General features: G+C 43.5%; 1 protein-coding gene across 1 annotated transcript in view; it reads right to left on the reverse strand.

Annotated features, from left to right (window-relative positions):
* The window catches only part of wdr25 (WD repeat domain 25), a gene marked incomplete at both ends in the record, with an annotated part of 62,429 nt that overhangs the window by 40,492 nt on the left and 248 nt on the right, over positions 1 to 21,689 (reverse strand). Inside the window, 2 exons of the mRNA XM_083634306.1 lie at positions 2,858 to 3,005; positions 21,180 to 21,617. Of these exons, the coding sequence (XP_083490432.1) occupies positions 2,858 to 3,005; positions 21,180 to 21,617 (586 nt within the window). The remainder of the gene's footprint in view (positions 1 to 2,857; positions 3,006 to 21,179; positions 21,618 to 21,689) is intronic.

The following is a 21,689-nucleotide window of genomic DNA, read 5'->3' on the forward strand; positions in this document are numbered from 1 at the left end:
ATGCGTGTGCATGATGAACATGCAGAGAGGGAGGGAGAGAGAGTGAAACCGAATGAAGTGCAGTGCACGCTGAACGCTGTGAGATGAGCAAGTGTCGGGTTTCAGGCCATGCGCTCCTGTCCTGACCAAACTGAAAAGCCGTTTCATGACAGCGGCTGGAACACAGAAGCAGCAGAGTGACTGGCTGGCTGTAGTCTGCACAGGGCTGAGTCTAGCACAGGGCAGGCAGGGCGACGCGTCAGGGGAGAAATGTATCGCACTTCTCCTGTCTGGTCAAAGCAGAGGGGGGCGGGGCTGTGGCGCATGTATGGAGCGGACAGAGAAGTCAGTGCTGCTGACAATGCACACGGCTTTTCTCTCAAACATTTGGAAAAGCCTTTCTCTAAATTAATGTTGTTCTGGCAGGAGCTTTTAATTCCTATATCCTGCTGCTACAGTAACTACTTGTTAACATTGCTTACAGCGGAGGAGGAAAAAAAACACCATATTGGCAACACGTTGTATGCCAATTTAATATGCAAATTAACCGTTTGACCGACATGCTTAACCGACCAATGACGTTGTCGGCGGTTAACCGGTTAACGGTTAACCGTCGACATCCCTAGCGGGAACGTAGTAAAAATATATATATATATAAATTCAAGGAACATGTATTGTCAAGGTATACCACATCTACCGTCTAAAAGTTAGGGCTGTACGATTTTGCCTAAAAATAAAATCTCAGATTTGTTTTTATCTCAAAATTTGACTTCTCTAACATTTGTTGCCCTGCAGAGCTAAAAAAAAAAAATCTCATAAGTGACAATTTATGCTTTTACTCTGAAGGCAGAACAACCCAACTTCCTGTTTTAGCTTGGCGCTGCTATGCCTAACTTCCTGGCTGTTGCTTGCTAACCTGCAGTCACTTGACACTGGTATGCGGCGAACTGCGATAATAGCAGCAGTAGGAGGAGAGACAGGGTGAGTCAGGCTGAGGTGTAACTTTACAGCCAGAAGCAGAAGCTTTAAGCTACTCCGTAACCTCACGTGTTGTTTTGTTGTGACGTGTCCTAAAGGCAACATTTCACCGTCCAGTGATAACGTCTGTGTTCCTGTGTGTGTGTGCGTGTGTGTGTGTGTCGTGGCTCTCATTATCTTGTGCAGCCCGCAGTGCAACACGCTGCTCGCACTCTGTGTGCTTTTTTGGAGGTGTTGAAATAAGTTCATTGCTGCTGTCTTTAGTAGCCACTAGCCACAGCCTTCAGAGAGACTTTACAGCGGGGAGAAGGGACGAGGAAGCAGCACACGCCTACATGAGAGAGAGCCGCCGTACCGTAATTACCCTAGTTGAAGTGAAAATCGATTGAACAATTTGCATTTTTTTTTACATCGTCCTAACTAATTAATTCAATTACGATTCAAGATCGATTTATCGTGCAGCCCTACCACAAGTATGCCTTCACATCTTACCTGTACCGTCTAACAGCTCCTGGGAAACATCCTGGGACAATCCATCAGTGTTGGGCAAGTTACTTTCAAAATGTAATATACTACATATTACTAGTTACTTTCATTTGAAAGTAATACATTACTTTACAATATCACTGTCTGTGTAGAGTACCTAGTTACTTATTACACTACTTTTGCATTACTTTCACCAAAACAACAGCAGCAGCAGAATGACACCACTGAATTTTAGGGGCACAATTAAAATTCAATGCAGAGCGATATAGAATGTATTCGATACGACTCTATTAATCTCTGAACGGTTACAATTAAGTTGAATTCAATTCAAAGTATTCTCATGAGAGAGGCTCAATGCAGCTCATTGGCTATTGTTGTCATTAAATGATAACCCTTTATTTAGTCATCTGTTTGTCCATACTATTCACTTATGGCTTTTTAATGTAACTTGATCCATTTGCATTTTCAGCTTATTATAATTGTTCTATGCTTGTTACTTGTTTTCCCTTATACCACTGGTCTTTGGTGTGCTTATTCTGTTGTGTGTATTGCATTGTGTTGTTTTAATGCAATGAACGTCTTGGTCCAAGTCTAGGTGTTGATTATGCAGCTATAGTTAGCTGCTGTTGGTTTGATAAAGGAAGCAAAGACTGTTTAAACCATAGATGTGTAATGTTATTGGGATAGCTGCTATAGATGGTCTAACAGATAGCATAACGTTAGCAAGATTGTCAAGTATGAAGATATTAACGTTAGCGCGTAAGCTAACGTTAGCGCTAGCTAACGCGATGTAGATGCTAATTTGATACCATTCATGACAGCCAGCTACCGCTACCCATAACCAGAACTACTGTCTGCTGCAGCTTTATCTCCCGTGTACAAATCCACGGCCTGACATATTTTAATTCCATCTGTTTATGTTACTCTTGTTTTGACTGTGAGGCTCTGAGCAGAGAAGGGATTCTTCCGCAAACACGTGCATCACATGGTTTATTTTCCATTGATGCCATTGGTTCCACTCAGTGTTGCCTTCAAATACCCCCCAAAAACAACACGTTATTCACAATAAGCATTGCTGTGCTAAGCTGCGGTCATGTTTCTGAGGGGTTTTGAACGCAACACTGAAAATATTTTATCGAAATTACAGCTCATAAATTTATCATCGTTATCGTGGCCGTTTTTTTCGTGAAAATTATCGAGATCGTTTGATCGCCCAGCCCTACTTCACATCTACCTGTACCTTCTAACAGCTCCTGGGAAACATCCTGGGGACAATCCTTGGCTTTGATTAGGAAAGCCAGTGGCATGTTAGCCCACATCTTGTTCATGATCAGACCTACAGAGAGGAGGCGCTGCTGCTCACCTGTCTGCACATCTGTGATCAGACCTACAGATAGAGGGCGCTGCTGCTCACCTGTGTGCACGTCTGTGATCATAGCCGTGTTGTCAAAGGAGCCGGTGAGGAGGCGTCGTCCGCAGGGGGTCCAACAGGCGTCTCGAACCGCTCCCGAATGACGGGAGTCAACCCTCAGGCACCGGCCGCTCTCTGCTGCGTCCCACACCTGCCCAGACATCAGCAGCACATCAGGCTGGAGTCACAAACCACAGCTCCACTTTTAGCTGACTGTCCCCAAAAGCTCCGACAAGAGTCTGGGAAGAAGGTTTTCATGATGGAATCACATTTCCCCAAATAATTTCCCCCTTGAGGATCAATAAAGTGCATCTTAGCCTGCAGAAAGACTTGAAGCTAAAGGACCTGGAGACTCGTCTTGGCACGTTTAAAGCAACTGTCTATGATAGATGATATGGGGATATGGGGAGGATGATTCCATCAGTAATTGTCAATGCTGTCAATTGTCAATGTCAAAGATGTAGCCCATGTTGCCCCCCCGCCCCCGCCCCCCTTTCTGTTTTCAGAGCCCTGCCCACTTTGTTTATGTACTGTACACGCTACCAATTGAGCCACCGGAGTTCCCTGTTTCCATGACTTTACTCCAACAACTGCCATATCCTGTTGAAGTGTTCTGAACTGAAATGGTACTGTGTACAGCAGTACCACATTTTAATCAGAACTGGAATATATATTATATATATACAGTATATCATTGACAGTACATAATATCTGGACCACCTTAGCTATATGTTTTTGACACGGCAAAATGAAGCTCACTTCCCGATATTGTTTGATTTCGTTTGATTGGATGAATGGATCTTCCTGGTGCATTGTGGGAAATCTGTTCAAGCCTGGAGCCGGGAAAACAGGAAGGGGCGTGAGCGTGGACGGGACTCGGGGGAGGGTTTCCTCCTAGCCACGGCATCCATCTTGTTCAAGTTGTTTTCCCTGCTAGTCGTTAGCTTGGCTAACAAATGTTGCTAACGTTAGTTGCTATTGCTAGCCTTGCTCCATTGCTCTCACAGTGAATACAGTAGCCCGAAGAAAAACCAGAGTATTATTTCCTCCAGACCTCACGCGGCGTCACCAGCCTGCCGCTTGCATCTTCCTATCTTCCACAAAATCGAGGTAATCTTATTTTCTAACGTAACACTAATTGCATAGCATGACATTAACCCTAGCTACATGTCCATTTGTCATTACAGAAGGACTAAGGTTAGACTAACGTTATACAACGTTAAACAGTATTGCATGCTGCACAGATTCGGACGTAGACAGAAAACAAACGCAGTTCTGTTTACCTAGGTTACCTCTTTGAGATGAGGCAGACTCAAAGCATACTCATATGATCTACCAGCTATAGCGTTATATATCTAGCTAACGTTAGAGGTTAGATCAACTATCAATCAATGAGGGGGAACAAGGGGGTTAAACTCCTCTGGATAGTTTATCCACCTCTGCATTTACAGTATTTACCAATCGCACGTAGTGTTGGGTAAGCAAACGTTAACGTTATACAGTGATTAACAGTGTCTAATTCGTTTCTTCCAGGGGTAGCCGCCGTCCAGTACCAGATGGGACACACAACAGAGGATCATGATTTGTGAAGTTCAAAGCTATAATATTCTGTTCTCCTGAGATTAACGCTAAACTACATGTTACTGCTGATCAATTGTTTCAACATAGGAAATTGCAATAACACACAAGCCAAATGCTGACATGAGAGATTTGCTTTGAACAAGTTGTAGCTAGTATCTGCCAGTGACCGGAGAATATTGTTATATTTGCTTGTTTTAATGCTTAAATGCTTTAATGCTTTAATAAACATTGTCAATAAAGATAGCCTTGTTGTATATTATCATGTATAACATTGTTGATGTCGAGTGAACACAAACTACGAACCGAAGATTGGACCAGAGGACATGACGACGGAGAAACTTAACCGACCAGCAGTCTGAGTCTGCTTCAATCAACGAATGCTTTATATTTATTGAAATGAAATATGGTGATATCTGGTGGTCTGAAATGACTCTCTCTAGCTAGGCTAACTGGCTCATATTATGTCATATTATTGTAACATCTGAATCAGCGTTTCATAACTTTATAATAGCCTAACGTTACTGTATAGCCTGGATGACGTTAGCTAATGCTACCCATCCTTCCATTGGTGTATATGTACAGTCTATGATGCTGCCTTTAGCTTGTGGTATTATGGTACAGTAATATTGTCTAGCTAGACACGTTTATCTGAAATCAGGGTGACAAGATCCCTGCTGCTAGCTCGTCTGCCTTTCTGTGTCACAGAGTATCTAGCATGTTTACAGTATCTTAACAGACTGCATTACATGCTACACCATGCTAAAAATATTTCGATATAATTCAAACAATGGTTCCTTTCCCATACCATGGTGGGCTGGACTGTATGTATTGCTGTGAAAAAGTTACATTTGATTGTTTCAAGTGTTACACGTTATATTCTTAACTGAGCTTTGCGGAATTACCTCAACACAATTGTGTATCAGCTTTAAATGTCCAATATATACAGCATTAAACAAACGACCAGCAGCATTCAAATGTGCAAAAACGTTATATTTATTGAAATGTGGTGATCATGTCACAAGTCACATTACATAACGATATAGCGTTTAGGTGTTCTTTTGATCAACAGACCTCATAACGGGGATCTATACTGTTACGTGTGTCTACTAACATCATTAAAATATCATAAAGGTAACGCTGTTTCTGGTATTTTACTTTTAATCTCTGGCTACGTTGCTAGCTAGCTAGCTAGCCTGCCTTGGCAACTGGTTGGGATCATCTGGTTTCCTGTGGCTGGTGTCAATCAAGGAAAATCCCGCCCCCAAAGTTACAATTTTTATCGGCTCTTTTACTCAAAATGGGACCATAATTTAGAAAACGGAGCCCAGGAGAGCATGAAAAAGACTTGAAATTGTTTATTCAGACCATAAGCTCATTCGGAAAATGTTTATTTAACACATTGACTGCCAGCCGTTTTTTTTTGCTGTAGGTAGCTTCTGCCAAGCCGTTTTTTGAGGATTATGGCTCATTTTACAAGAGCCGAGGATTCGTTTCAGCTTGGAGTTTGTGAACATACAATATCTCAAAAGTACTAATAGAATGTGTACTTTCTCTGTCTAAAAGAGTTAGTTTGTAGAGTTAGTAGTTATGTAAGCATTAGCAGTTGAATACAGCATGGTTTTAGCGTCAGAAAGAATATTCAGAGATAAACGGCTTTTTGTGAAATTGGATGGAACAGTCACTTTAACCATTCATTTTTGGCTCTCTCTCTCTCTCTCTCCCTCCCCCTCTCGCTCTCTCTCTCTCTCTCCCTCCCTCTCGCTCTCCCTCCCTCTCTCTCTCTCTCTCTCTCTCTCTCTCTCTCCCTCCCTCTCGAGTTGCTTCAACTCCTCCCTCCGTGGGCGGACAAGCTTGTCACCAGTCAGTGCTTTGCTGCTCTCCTGTGCCTGTCTGGCCTGTCTGCACGGCCGCTGTTTGAGGAAGTCGGGATGGACTCGCTCGTTTGGAGTTTTGGTTGAGAGAAGCTTTTGCGATTCTGGTCATATTTATGCTGCGTGTTTCAAAGTGTGTTCCTCCACCTGTAATCTATCACCCGATCATAGTAGATCGGCTGAATCTATTATGTAAATTTGCAATCCCGCATCGCCAGCAATCAGCGCGAAAAGGAAAGCGTTTTCCCCCATCCATTTTTCATGAGAATTGCTGGGGTGAGAATGGCGTGACAAGTTAAAAAAATGCTTTCCTTCCTCTAGCCAGGAGAGCACTGTTGCCACTTAGTGGGTCGGTGGAATGGGTTGTAAACGTTCGGTGGCTCCAATAATTATATAAGAGATGTAAAAGGGTTAGATGCACAACCCACCGTCAAAAAAAAAAAATCGATGCCAAAAACGTGTAAACACGTTGTTGGCAGGCAACAGCTGGATTCTGAAAACGTGTTTACACGTTGTTGGCAGTGAATGTGTTAAGACACAGAACGAGAGAGAAGTCGGCTCATTTTTAAATTGGAGCCAATGTATGTGTCGTCACTTCCGGACCTGACGTGCGCCCCCCTACGGACTTTCAAATTAATGGAATTCCAGGACGGGCTTCAGAAATGCCCATATTCTGTTGCCCACTGATATATATATATCCTCAACATGTCATAAATCCCACTGATGACATCTTCAGTGATGTCATTAATCTGACATCATCAGTGATGCTGGTCTCATTGGCCAAACAGTGAGCTGCAGGGCAGCTCAGCGAGCTGCAGGACAGGCGAGGCTGCGAGGGAGCTAGGGCTCTGTCTGTTTGTCTGTCCCACTGATGACATCATCAGTAAATTCACTCACTCACTCACACTCACACACACAAGAGACAGACACACTCACTCACACACACACACACACACACACACACACGCACACACACACAAGACAGACACACACGCACACACACACACACACACACACAAAGGTCACAGTGATGATGTCATCAGTGATGTCATAGATTGTGACATCATCAGTGATGTCAGAGGCATTGTGACATCATCAGTGATGTCAGAGGCATTGTGACATCATCAGTGATGTCATAAATTCACTCACACACAAGGCTATAGTTCAGTGATAATGTCACTGATGAAAGGCTATAGTTCAGTGATGATGTCATCAGTGATGGCATACATAGGATTGTGACATCATCAGTGATGTCAGAGGCATTGTGACATCATCAGTGATGGCATAAGAGGTTGAGATGTCATCACTGATGTCATAAAAGCATTATGACATCATCAGTGATGTCATAAGAGCCCCACTGATGATGTAATCAGTGATGTCATAAATGGCCCCTCCTCTCGTCGCTGCCGTCCGCCACTCGATGCCTTGCAAAGCATGCTGAGATACCTGGCTACACGATCCAATACAAAGTGAATGGGCAGCAGCGACAGCCTGGGTCAAACGTCGCAACACTGTGTCCCCCTCTGCACAAACAGGACTAAATAGTCGAGGTCTGATTTGGCAAAACAACTGTCTCACAACCAAAAGTACATGTTGGAATCTTTATATCATGCTTTCTTGACAAATGCATTCAATTCAATGCTGTCAGAAAATCATTCAGACGAAGAATTTTTCGTCTGAATGAGAACTGGCGAATTCTCTCTCTCTCTCTCTCTCTCTCTCTCTCTCTCTCTCTCTCTCTCTCTCTCTCTCTCTGGGATTAAAGCAAAAAAAAAGAAATCTTCTGACTGAAACATTTTCCAGACCTATTCTATTTCGGGCTTTTAAAAGTGTCCACTGTTTCCTATAGGTTTCCATGTAAAAAAGGCACATATCACACACTCATTTCACTCTAAATTTCTAAAACACCCCAGTAATGATGCATGTATTGCAGTGTTTCCCACAGGATTTTGAGTATTTGTCGTGGGGGACCGCAGACCCCCTAGGGGGGTGCGGGGGCATGCCCCCCCGTAAGATTTTTTTAAACATTTTAAAGTAAAATGCATGAATTTGGTGTACTTTGAGAAGGCTTAAGAGCAAAATTAAAAGGCTAGATCTATGAAGAACATGTCATCATTACTGTGCTGTGGGTTTACAATGACAAACTAAATTTCTCCCTATAGGTCAGGGATACTCAACTTGCTTTGCCACTTTCGTGAAATGATAGAAGGCGAGGGGCCAGTTAATAAACAAACAATATACATTTTTCTGTAGCGGATTGTAGGTTTTTGGGGTGTCACACCGGATGTGCACACCGGATAGTTAGTTAGGTTAAGTTAGTTAGGTTAAGTACATACGTAAGTGCCTGGGTAGCGAGCAGATGGCGGTATTTGACAATTTAGCAAATCCTTTTGTGGCGGCCCGCCACAAATTCCTTTATGTATGGGAAACACTGTATTGTGTTCCAGGCTGAATCAGTACGCTATAGGTTCCAACATAAACATACTTTTCACATTTCATATCTGACTACAATTGACTGAAATCAGTCTAGCGAGTGAGAACTTTAATCCCTGCTCTCTCTCTCAAAGGGGAAAGATACGATCCAGGTCTACCTCACCTAAATGCTATTGTAATGAAATTAGATGACTCGGCAAAGTGCTGCTGGAAAAATGTGCTTAACACTTTGAGTGCCACGGCCCTTGGGCAAAAGGTGCTGTACTGTGCCACATAGGCCGCAATGCATTTTAATATAGCCATATCATTTTTTGTGTTCCTCTTATATGGACAACCAATAGCCTCAATGAAACTTTGAACCCTTCTGTTTCATTTAAAAAAAAACTGTGTTTATAAACCGTTCCATTTTGGAAATGCACCCCTCTGAAAAAGAGTGTTTTCGACCGAAAAGAGCATGCTGAAATTAGTTTCTGAGATAATCACATCTTTATGTTAGAAAGGCGACAGAATTAATTCTGCTTTGAGTTGAACAAACATCGAGCCTGCTGCTGCCTGCGTGTGTGTGTACTGTCGATGGTTGTATGCTGTTAGTGCCCTGCGTGCCCCACCCCCCTCCTCCTCCTCCTCCTCCGTGGTGGGAGGAGTCGAGTGTCTCTGCTCTGCTGCGGTTTGCTCTGTTTGCTCTGCACTGAAAAGTCCGCTGCCTGCACCCCCCGCTTTTTTACAGCGTGTCCTCGGCTCCCAGCTGAGAGTGGTGTAACTTTTCATAAAGACGCTGGTGTCACCATGTCGGCAACTGGATCATGTGGATGGACTGTCGCAGCGGACACGGATGGGGCTCAATTGTGGCAGCGGATGGCTGCTGTTCACAGGCACAGCTAACGACGTTATGCTTCAAGCATATCAATGGCGATTTCCGTTTCCTCATGACTTCTTCTATCTTTTCTCCTGGCCTTTGTCTAATCGGGAGGGCACTGTCGCCACCTAAGGGTTCTGTAAAATAGGTTAGACACATTCAATAGCTCCCATATTGTAAGAGGCGATGTAAGAGGCTTAGATCGACATTCCCCCGTCAAAATATGAATTTGGAGTTATTGACGCCATTTGGCGTCGCTGGCAGCCTACGGTAAATTTCTCTTGACGCCATATGGCGTCGCTGGCACTCAATGTGTTAATCATGAAGCACATAATATCTGTGCATTGCGTACACAGATATGGGCTTATTTGAGGGGGTAAAAAAAAAGCAAAAAAAAACCTTCTAATTCATTTCTCAAACTCTAATGACCTTTGTATGAGCACATAAATCAATTCCCCGTGGGGAAGAACAGCTTCATGATTTTTTTGTAATTTGAGAGGTTTCTCTGATCCTAGACAGTGCAGGAGAGAACAGCCCTGACTCCGCCTCTGACTGGGCTATCCAACACCTGACTCCGCCTCTGACTGGACTATCCAACACCTGACTCTGCCTCTGACTGGACTATCCAACACCTGACGCTGCCTCTCACTGGACTATCCAACACCTGACTCTGCCTCTGACTGGACTATCCAACACCTGACTCTGCCTCTGACTGGACTATCCAACACCTGACTCTGCCTCTGACTGGACTATCCAACACCTGACTCTGCCTCTGACTGGGCTATCCAACACCTGACTCTGCCTCTCACTGGACTATCCAACACCTGACTCTGCCTCTGACTGGACTATCCAACACCTGACTCTGCCTCTCACTGGACTATCCAACACCTGACTCTGCCTCTCACTGGACTATCCAACACCTGACTCCGCCTCTGACTGGGCTATCCAACACCTCGCTGGTTTGAAAAAGTCTCATGGGCGGAGAGAGGAACGCGTGGAAAGACCACTGCAAAACACAACAAAGATTTATGAATAAAGGGATAATCCACGAGATTCTTGTTTTGTTGATTTCGGTGGTGTCTTTGGTGATAAATGGTCATAGCTGATGTGTTTCTGCGCTGCACAGTGTGTGTCCAGTGCTCACGCCAACTTCCTCGGTGCGTCTTCGTTACATTCCAAACAAACCGCGTCAGCTGCCGGAAACGTAAAACGCATCACTTCCTGTACGCCGGAAGATTTTTCCGTGGAATGACCTCCCAGCTGGCTGTGTCTATACTATATATATATACAGCTGGCTGTGTCTATACTATATATATATACAGCTGGCTGTGTCTATACTATATATATATACAGCTGGCTGTGTCTATACTATATATATATACAGCTGGCTGTGTCTATACTATATATATATACAGCTGGCTGTGTCTATACTATATATATATATACAGCTGGCTGTGTCTATACTATATATATATACAGCTGGCTGTGTCTATACTATATATATATACAGCTGGCTGTGTCTATACTATATATATATACAGCTGGCTGTGTCTATACTATATATATATACAGCTGGCTGTGTCTATACTATATATATATACAGCTGGCTGTGTCTATACTATATATATATACAGCTGGCTGTGTCTATACTATATATATATATATACAGCTGGCTGTGTCTATACTATATATATATACAGCTGGCTGTGTCTATACTATATATATATATACAGCTGGCTGTGTCTATACTATATATATATATACAGCTGGCTGTGTCTATACTATATATATATATACAGCTGGCTGTGTCTATACTATATATATATACAGCTGGCTGTGTCTATACTATATATATATACAGCTGGCTGTGTCTATACTATATATATATACAGCTGGCTGTGTCTATACTATATATATATACAGCTGGCTGTGTCTATACTATATATATATACAGCTGGCTGTGTCTATACTATATATATATACAGCTGGCTGTGTCTATACTATATATATATACAGCTGGCTGTGTCTATACTATATATATATATACAGCTGGCTGTGTCTATACTATATATATATACAGCTGACTGTGTCTATACTATATATATATATACAGCTGGCTGTGTCTATACTATATATATATACAGCTGGCTGTGTCTATACTATATATATATACAGCTGGCTGTGTCTATACTATATATATATACAGCTGGCTGTGTCTATACTATATATATATACAGCTGGCTGTGTCTATACTATATATATATACAGCTGGCTGTGTCTATACTATATATATATATACAGCTGGCTGTGTCTATACTATATATATATACAGCTGGCTGTGTCTATACTATATATATATACAGCTGGCTGTGTCTATACTATATATATATACAGCTGGCTGTGTCTATACTATATATATATACAGCTGGCTGTGTCTATACTATATATATATACAGCTGGCTGTGTCTATACTATATATATATATACAGCTGGCTGTGTCTATACTATATATATATACAGCGGGCTGTGTCTATACTATATATATATACAGCTGGCTGTGTCTATACTATATATATATACAGCTGGCTGTGTCTATACTATATATATATATACAGCTGGCTGTGTCTATACTATATATATACACAGCTGGCTGTGTCTATACTATATATATATATACAGCTGGCTGTGTCTATACTATATATATACACAGCTGGCTGTGTCTATACTATATATATATACAGCTGGCTGTGTCTATACTATATATATATATACAGCTGGCTGTGTCTATACTATATATATATACAGCTGGCTGTGTCTATACTATATATATATACAGCTGGCTGTGTCTATACTATATATATATACAGCTGGCTGTGTCTATACTATATATATATATACAGCTGGCTGTGTCTATACTATATATATATACAGCTGGCTGTGTCTATACTATATATATATACAGCTGGCTGTGTCTATACTATATATATATATACAGCTGGCTGTGTCTATACTATATATATATATACAGCTGGCTGTGTCTATACTATATATATATACAGCTGGCTGTGTCTATACTATATATATATACAGCTGGCTGTGTCTATACTATATATATATACAGCTGGCTGTGTCTATACTATATATATATACAGCTGGCTGTGTCTATACTATATATATATACAGCTGGCTGTGTCTATACTATATATATATACAGCTGGCTGTGTCTATACTATATATATATACAGCTGGCTGTGTCTATACTATATATATATACAGCTGGTTGTACGCAGGTTGAATCATTACTGTGTTGTACGTTCACCTCATGTAGAAGAGACAGTGTGGCTTAAGAGACTAACAGGAAGTGTCAACACAATCGGAACCGATTGCGTTTCCACTTCCTGTGGCAGAGCTTATCCCCGCAGCCTGCTTCCAGTGAGTCGCTAGCTCCCCCCCCCCCCCCCTCCTCCCCCTGATTTTTTTATCCAATTTTTGTATCCCCCATTAGTGCTAATTTTAATTTATTTATCCTGGTTGCTGCTCCACCCTCTGCCGATCTGGGGAGAGCCGAAACTGTCTCCATGCTTCCTCCGAGACATGGCCAGTTGCCAGCCGCTTCTTTTCACCTGACAGGGGAGGCTTCACCGCTAGGACATAGCACGTGGGAGGATCACGCTATTCCAACCAGTTCCCCTCCGTCCGAACAGGCGCCCCTAACGACCAGAGGAGGCACCACATCAGCGACCAGGATATTGCATGTTTTGGTGAAGGGGGTTCCTATATGAAGGAAACCCCCAGGGGGCACGGGGAGAACATGCAAACTCCACACAGAAAGGCCCTTTTGACGACCCCACCCGAGCGGAGGGCACTCGAGGACATGCGGACGGGCACGCACTCCTTCGGCGCTCACAGCGTCCCGTGTGGGAATCGAACCCAGGACCTTCTAGCTGTGAGGCGACAGCGCTACCACTGCGCCACCATGCCCCCCCCCCAGTCACTGAGTCACTAGCTTTGACCAGAGAGAGGTTGGCGATAACAGACTATCTACATAGATGATTACTTTATTGTATATTAGCCTGCATAAAGAAATTACAAATTATGTTCAAATCCAAGAGTGGTTGAATAAATATTTGTTTGACAATGAAATGTTATAAGCTTTTGGATTATATATATAGGAATGGGAAATCTCCATCACTGAGGCGATGCAATCTCGGCATAGCATTTCGGTAAAACGGCATAGCTGTGGCCGAACAGACATCGCCCACATACTCAATTTTATATATAATAAGATATATAGATTCTATGAGAACTAAAGTAATATTTTTTCCCACGTCCATTCACGGAGCCTCCCCTGAAACTGCTCGGATGCACAATTAGGGGAAATCCCACACAATGCACAGACAATAGGGGAAATCCCACACAATGCGCAGACAATAGGGGAAATCCCACACAATGTACAGATAATAGGGGAAATCCCACACAATGCACAGACAATAGGGGAAATCCCACACAATGTACAGACAATAGGGGAAATCCCACACAATGTACAGACAATAGGGGAAATCCCACACAATGCACAGACAATAGGGGAAATCCCACACAATGTACAGATAATAGGGGAAATCCCACACAATGCACAGACAAAGGGGAAATCCCATACAATGCGCAGACAATAGGGGAAATCCCACACAATGCACAGATAATAGGGGAAATCCCACACAATGCACAGACAATAGGGGAAATCCCACACAATGCACAGACAATAGGGGAAATCCCACACAATGCACAGATAATAGGGGAAATCCCACACAATGCACAGACAATAGGGGAAATCCCACACAATGCGCAGACAATAGGGGAAATCCCACACAATGCACAGATAATAGGGGAAATCCCACACAATGCGCAGACAATAGGGGAAATCCCACACAATGCACAGATAATAGGGGAAATCCCACACAATGCGCAGACAATAGGGGAAATCCCACACAATGCACAGATAATAGGGGAAATCCCACACAATGCACAGACAATAGGGGAAATCCCACACAATGCGCAGACAATAGGGGAAATCCCACACAATGCACAGATAATAGGGGAAATCCCACACAATGCGCAGACAATAGGGGAAATCCCACACAATGCGCAGACAATAGGGGAAATCCCACACAATGTGCAGACAATAGGGGAAATCCCACACAATGCACAGACAATAGAGGAAATCCCACACAATGCACAGATAATAGGGGAAATCCCACACAATGCACAGACAATAGGGGAAATCCCACACAATGCGCAGACAATAGGGGAAATCCCACACAATGCACAGACAATAGAGGAAATCCCACACAATGTACAGACAATAGAAAAAATCCCACACAATGCACAGACAATAGGGGAAATCCCACACAATGCACAGACAATAGAGGAAATCCCACACAATGCACAGACAATAGAGGAAATCCCACACAATGCACAGACAATAGGGGAAATCCCACACAATGCGCAGACAATAGGGGAAATCCCACACAATGCACAGACAATAGGGGAAATCCCACACAATGTACAGACAATAGGGGAAATCCCACACAATGCACAGATAATAGGGGAAATCCCACACAATGCGCAGACAATAGGGGAAATCCCACACAATGCACAGATAATAGGGGAAATCCCACACAATGTGCAGACAATAGGGGAAATCCCACACAATGTGCAGACAATAGGGGAAATCCCACACAATGCACAGATAATAGGGGAAATCCCACACAATGTGCAGACAATAGGGGAAATCCCACACAATGCACAGATAATAGGGGAAATCCCACACAATGTACAGACAATAGGGGAAATCCCACACAATGCGCAGACAATAGGGGAAATCCCACACAATACACAGATAATAGGGGAAATCCCACACAATGCGCAGACAATAGGGGAAATCCCACACAATGCACAGACAATAGGGGAAATCCCACACAATGCGCAGACAATAGGGGAAATCCCACACAATGCACAGACAATAGAGGAAATCCCACACAATGCACAGATAATAGGGGAAATCCCACACAATGCACAGACAATAGGGGAAATCCCACACAATGCGCAGACAATAGGGGAAATCCCACACAATGCACAGACAATAGAGGAAATCCCACACAATGTACAGACAATAGAGGAAATCCCACACAATGCACAGACAATAGGGGAAATCCCACACAATGCACAGACAATAGAGGAAATCCCACACAATGCACAGACAATAGAGGAAATCCCACACAATGCACAGATAATAGGGGAAATCCCACACAATGCGCAGACAATAGGGGAAATCCCACACAATGCACAGACAATAGGGGAAATCCCACACAATGTACAGACAATAGGGGAAATCCCACACAATGCACAGATAATAGGGGAAATCCCACACAATGCACAGACACAGAGCGGATCACTTAACAGACATGCAGAGCAGATCCCTGCAAATGACTCATTCGCTAATCTGCCTCCTAAATGACTTGGTAATTCAAACTAAATTGGTATTTGTGTTATCATCTTCAAAGCGCTGCCTTACACCTGCCGTCGCCATGGCGACGACAGCTACACCTGCCGTAGCCATGGCGACAACAGCTACACCTGCCGTCGCCATGGCAACGACAGCTGCAAACAGGCTGGAATAATAAGAGGCTGACTTCCATATCAGAGGAGCTGACAGCCAGAATAGAGGAAGTCTGAAGGCTGCTGATGTAGAAACAAAGCAGACTTCACACACACTCTTAGTTGCTGCATAGAATAGAATAGAATAGAATAGAATAGAATAGAATAGAATAGAATAGAATGAGCATGGATAGTTAATAGCATGCTATAGTAGGTAGGGGTGTCAAAAATAATCGATTATAAGATGCATCGCGATGCGGACGTCCACGATTCTGCATCGATTCACAAATGTCAAAAATCGATTATTATTGTTATTTGTTTTTTATAATCAAATAATATATAATGCAAGTACATGCAGTTGTTTATTTTAATTATGGATCATAATACAATGCAATTCCAAATGCACTTTTATTTTAAAAGTAGCCACACAGTGAGAAAAAAGAAAGTGAGAAAAAATAAATGATGTATTGCGGAAAAAAGTGATGCATCGATTTAAGATGCATCGAGATGCATCGATAATCGTAATCGAATCGAATCGTAGCCCTCCGAATCGTAATCAAATTGAATCGTGAGGCCAGTGAAGATTCACAGCCCTACTAGAATTTATACATTCGGGGTGTGACAACATATCAAGAAGACAGATGGACAGACAGCAGTGTTTCCCCTATAGGAATTCAGCAGGAGGTCAGCCGCTGGTGAAATATGACCTCCATTGCTGATTTTATTTTATTTTTGAGGAGAGGAGAGGAGAGGAGAGGAGAGGAGAGGAGGGGAGAGGAGAGGAGAGGAGAGGAGGGGAGAGGAGAGGAGAGGAGAGGAGAGGAGAGGAGAGGAGAGGAGAGCAGAGGAGAGGAGAGGAGAGGAGAGGAGAGGAGAGGAGAGGAGAGGAGAGGAGAGGGGAGAGGAGAGGAGGAGGAGGGGAGAGGAGCTGGAGAGGAGAGGAGGAGAGGGGAGAGCAGAGGGGAGAGGAGAGGAGAGGAGAGGAGAGGAGAGGAGAGAGGAGAGGGGAGAGGAGAGGAGAGGAGAGGAGAGGAGAGGAGAGGAGAGGAGAGGAGAGGAGAGGAGAGACTAATGTTATATTGAGACGGGAAGTCACTATAATATACTTGATATACAGTATAATGCTACCCACTATAATGTGAGGACCTCTGAGCAGTGAGCACAGAACCAACTTTGGGGAACAACAACAAAATAAAAGTTAAGAGTCGTTGGAAAGCTGATATGTGCATTGGGGGAGGGGGGGGGGGGGTCATATAATATTTATGATTAACTTTTATAATTGGTCAGGGGAAAAAACACACCTGCAACCAAGCCTGTCTCTGCCATCTTAGTCCTTACAGGTGCCGAAAAAGAGGTGGCCACCATAGAGCTTCACCTGATTATGCAAATAAGACCATGAATATTTAAATGATTAATTATTCAGAGAGTCCTCATAGGATATCGGGTCAATGGATCCCTGGTACACAATTTCGCACTGGGATAGAAATATTCCGTTATCGGCGGGCACCTGCATTACTTGACCTTTATGGGAGGTGAGGGATTGTTTTCACTGTATGAGGTGGAGAGAGAGAGAGAGAGAGAGAGAGGTGGAGAGAAAGAGGGAGAGAGAGAGAGAGAATGAGAGGTGGAGAGAGAGAAAGAGAGAGAGAGAGAGAGAGAGAGAGGTGGAGAGAAAGAGGGAGAGAGAGAGAGAGGTGGAGAGAAAGAAGGAGAGAGAGAGAGAGAGAGAGAGGAAGGGAAACAGAGAGAGGTGGGAAGCCCCATGGTGCCCCACATAGCATACATTCCTCTGACAGCGACAGATATGATTGTAAAGAAAGTGCTTGCTGCTACATTCAGTGTTTCCCCTACCATTCTACAGGCCTGGCAGGCCAACGGCGCCCCCGCCAGGCCAGAAAAAAAGGGAACAAATATTATATTTTTCCCCCTGCACTCCCCAAAATGTCAATAAACCTTTATGGCATATTATTACAATACAACAATACTGGTGTTGACAGTAATAGAAGATGCCAAATCATTGTCATGTGTCAACGTGTGTCGTTGCCTGGGAAACGCACATCCCATAACACAACTGTTCGCATCGCATCCCATAATAGTATGATGATACTTGGGATGCCATTGCGAACATAGATGCGAACAGGTTAGCTAAAAGTTTAGCGACGCCAACGAGGGCCCCCACCGTTGCGGTCGAGGTACGTTTCGAAATCCCTCCAGGCCTGATATTTTTTCTAGGGGAAACACTAAAGCAGATATCAGTAAAGCAGATATCAGATATCATCTCTCTGTGCCAATTACAGCGAATGTCAGCTAAGTGATTATCCACTTATAGCTGTCTGAAATCAATACTGATCAATGATGGATCACAACACATTTAGCATTCTCAAAAGTACACTCGACCATATGGAGCCTTTCAACTGTTAAGTGGGTCTGAGCATCCCAAAATAGACCCTTTTTACGGGGGCCATTTTGTGTCGAAAAGGCAGGGTAAACACAGGTGCAAGCAACACACTAATGAGGGTTTCCAAATTCCAATCATGGAAGTTGGAAACCCTCATTAGAAGAGAAGGCTTCTGGATTCACACTCTAAACTCTGTTAAACCAAATCAAAGTGCCAAAGGCCAAAGGCCAAAGGCCAAAGGCCCCGATGGTGCACTTCTACGCCTCCATCGTTGAGTCCATCCTCACCTCCTCCATCACCGTCTGGTATGCTGCTGCCACTCTCAAAGACATTAACAGACTTCAGCGCATCATCCGCTGTGCTGAGAAGATAATCGGATGCAACCTACCATCCCTCCAGGACCTGCATGCAGCCAGGACACTGAAGCAGTCTCGCAAGATCATGGCCGACCCCTCCCACCCTGGCCACAAACTCTTTAAGACACTCCCCCACCGCAAGAGACTGAGGTCTGCCAAGACCAGAACCACCCGCCACAAGACCAGCTTCTTCCCAACCGCCATCAGCCTCACCAACAAGGCCCGGAAACCCCTTCCGCCAAGGACCTCACCAACGACACCACCGCCCCTCCCCCGTAAACCCACCATGTCAATTGACCGCTTATTTAATGTCTATTTAACTTAGACTGTAAATTTCATGTACATTCAATGTAAACTCATATTTAATTTTAACTCCGACTGTAAATTCACTGCCTATTTATCATCTATTTAACTCAGTCTGTAAATCTCATGTAAATTCAATGTAAATTCATATGCACAACGTACATACATACAAACAGACTGAATGAGGACCTAAGCCTCTCATGTGTTTTGTAATGTGTAACCTGTACCTTACTAAGCGGGAGGAATGTGTTGTTTGTTTCTACTTGTTTCTATTACATTTCTTCCATTCTATTATTGCCTTTGCTTATTGTATTAATTGTTGCCTTGTCAATCATGTCTCTCGGCTCTATTGCCTAATCCCTCTTAGTTGAGTGCTGTCATTCTATTGGCTTATTGAGTGACCACCTCCCATCCCGAGCAGCCAAAGACGTGTCCTAGGGAGGCCTTTTAAACCACTTGTTGTTTCTGCCACACTCATGTTTGACTCTGATGAAGACGCCGTGAGCGTTGGAACGTTAGTCCTTGCACCTTTATTCAAATAATTTCTCCACTTATTTGAGTGCTCCAGGATCCTCTTTGGTTTCCCCATTGATCTGTTGCTGTTATTCCACATTTGTGCCTTTAAATGGCTTCCTTTCTAAAACCCGGGGTGCTGTAAAAACAACATTGCTCCACGGGTTCTTACAATGACTGGTATATTTGAGATCAGGACACTTCTGACTACACACCAACTCAAAATCAAGCTTCTTCTTTTGTTACTGTATCAATTTAGAGAATTTCAAAGTTCAAGTCTCACATTTGTACATTGAAATGACTTACCGGTATGTCTAGGGTTGTCAAAAGTATCGATAATATTGATAAAAATCAATGCTAAAAATTGTAAACGGATACAATACTCATTTGCAACACGTATCAATAGTATCGATAAGTATCAATATTAAAAATTTGAAACGGATACATTACTCATTTGCAAAAGTATCAATATCAGCAGTACTTTCTCTTAATGAAAAATCAATCACGCAGGCTGCACAGAACCACACCATGTCACTACATCAGAAAACACCAGCCAGAGTCAGTGAATGCGCTTGAAATTAGAGTATTCATAAAAGTGACTTTATCTTGAAAAGTAAAAAAAGACAGCAGAAAACCCTTGAAAGTGCGCTTCTTTCCGAGGCTGTCATTTCATAATGGAACTGTCTAGAAACAAAATTTCTTCTTTGAAAGAAGTAGGAGTGTCCAATGTTTCATTAGAGTCCAACCCTGTTCATATAGCCCTAATAGAAAAAATTCTATAGCTGTTTTCAACTGAATGGAAGTGAATCTGGCACAGGCTGCAGACAATTTTACTGAAGCGCTGTGGCACTCAATGTGTTAAGTGGATCCAGGTGTTTCTAATCGAGTTGAGAGCGCGTGCACATGAAAATGCTCATGCACGGGAGCTCATGCCCGCAAAAGAGATGTGGTTTTTAACAACTAGCCAATCACAATCCAATATGGACTGCTCCAGCTTTTACAGCGCCAGACACGCCTATTTCCGCGCTATTTCTTTACTGTATGTCAAAATCAAAATCCGCGTTGGATATTATTAGTCTGTTCCCGAATGACTGTCTAAAGTTACCACTTTTATTCACATTCATTTCTTTGAAGAGCGGTTTCTGCCTCCACGTATCCTACAGCAGCTCAATCAGTCCCTCCAGGAAATTGCGATTTTGCGATCACAATAATTAAGGCAAATTCAACCAAACTCCGCGATATTTGCGGGGGCTCGCAATTTTTCAAGATTCCCGCCAGTAAACATTCACATGATCGATCATATTTGATTTAGGATCAATTCACTTCAGCTGCATTGTCATTTTATCCTAATCATCGTTACCTTCACAGTCTTGTCCATGGAGGCAGACAGCAGCAGATGACTGAGGTGAGGCACTGGGCACCACTGGACGGTGTTGACCGGCCCTTGGTGTCCTCCCAGGCTCATCACAAGCCTCCTTGGTATCTGTGCCCTGCCAGGCTTCTGCTGCACAAGATACGGCTTCACCCTCTCACACACTTCTGTGAGCATGTGGCTCGCTCTGGTCTGATCCTCTGACACTTGCTGCGCTGAGGGCTTTGGGTCCACCTTCTCGGCTACAGTGGCCAGTCTCTGTCTCTTAGGGATGTACGGTCTGATACCGGACGGGCCCGTCTGCTGTCGTTTGGCTGCGCTCGACCCGGCGCCGTAGCTTTGCGACGTGCGAGGAAGAAGGGTCTGTCGTGCTGAGGTGTTCTCTGGTGAAGCCAGAGGAGCTGCAGGTTCTCTGAAAGGCTCACCCTGTGCGGTCCCACCTCGAAAGCACCGTCTGTCCCTGTCAAAGCACCTCTGTGGCGGTGGAGGTGGGTGCAG

This window comes from Poromitra crassiceps (genome assembly GCF_964638095.1).
Source record: "Poromitra crassiceps genome assembly, chromosome: 3".
NCBI lineage: Eukaryota > Metazoa > Chordata > Actinopteri > Beryciformes > Melamphaidae > Poromitra > Poromitra crassiceps.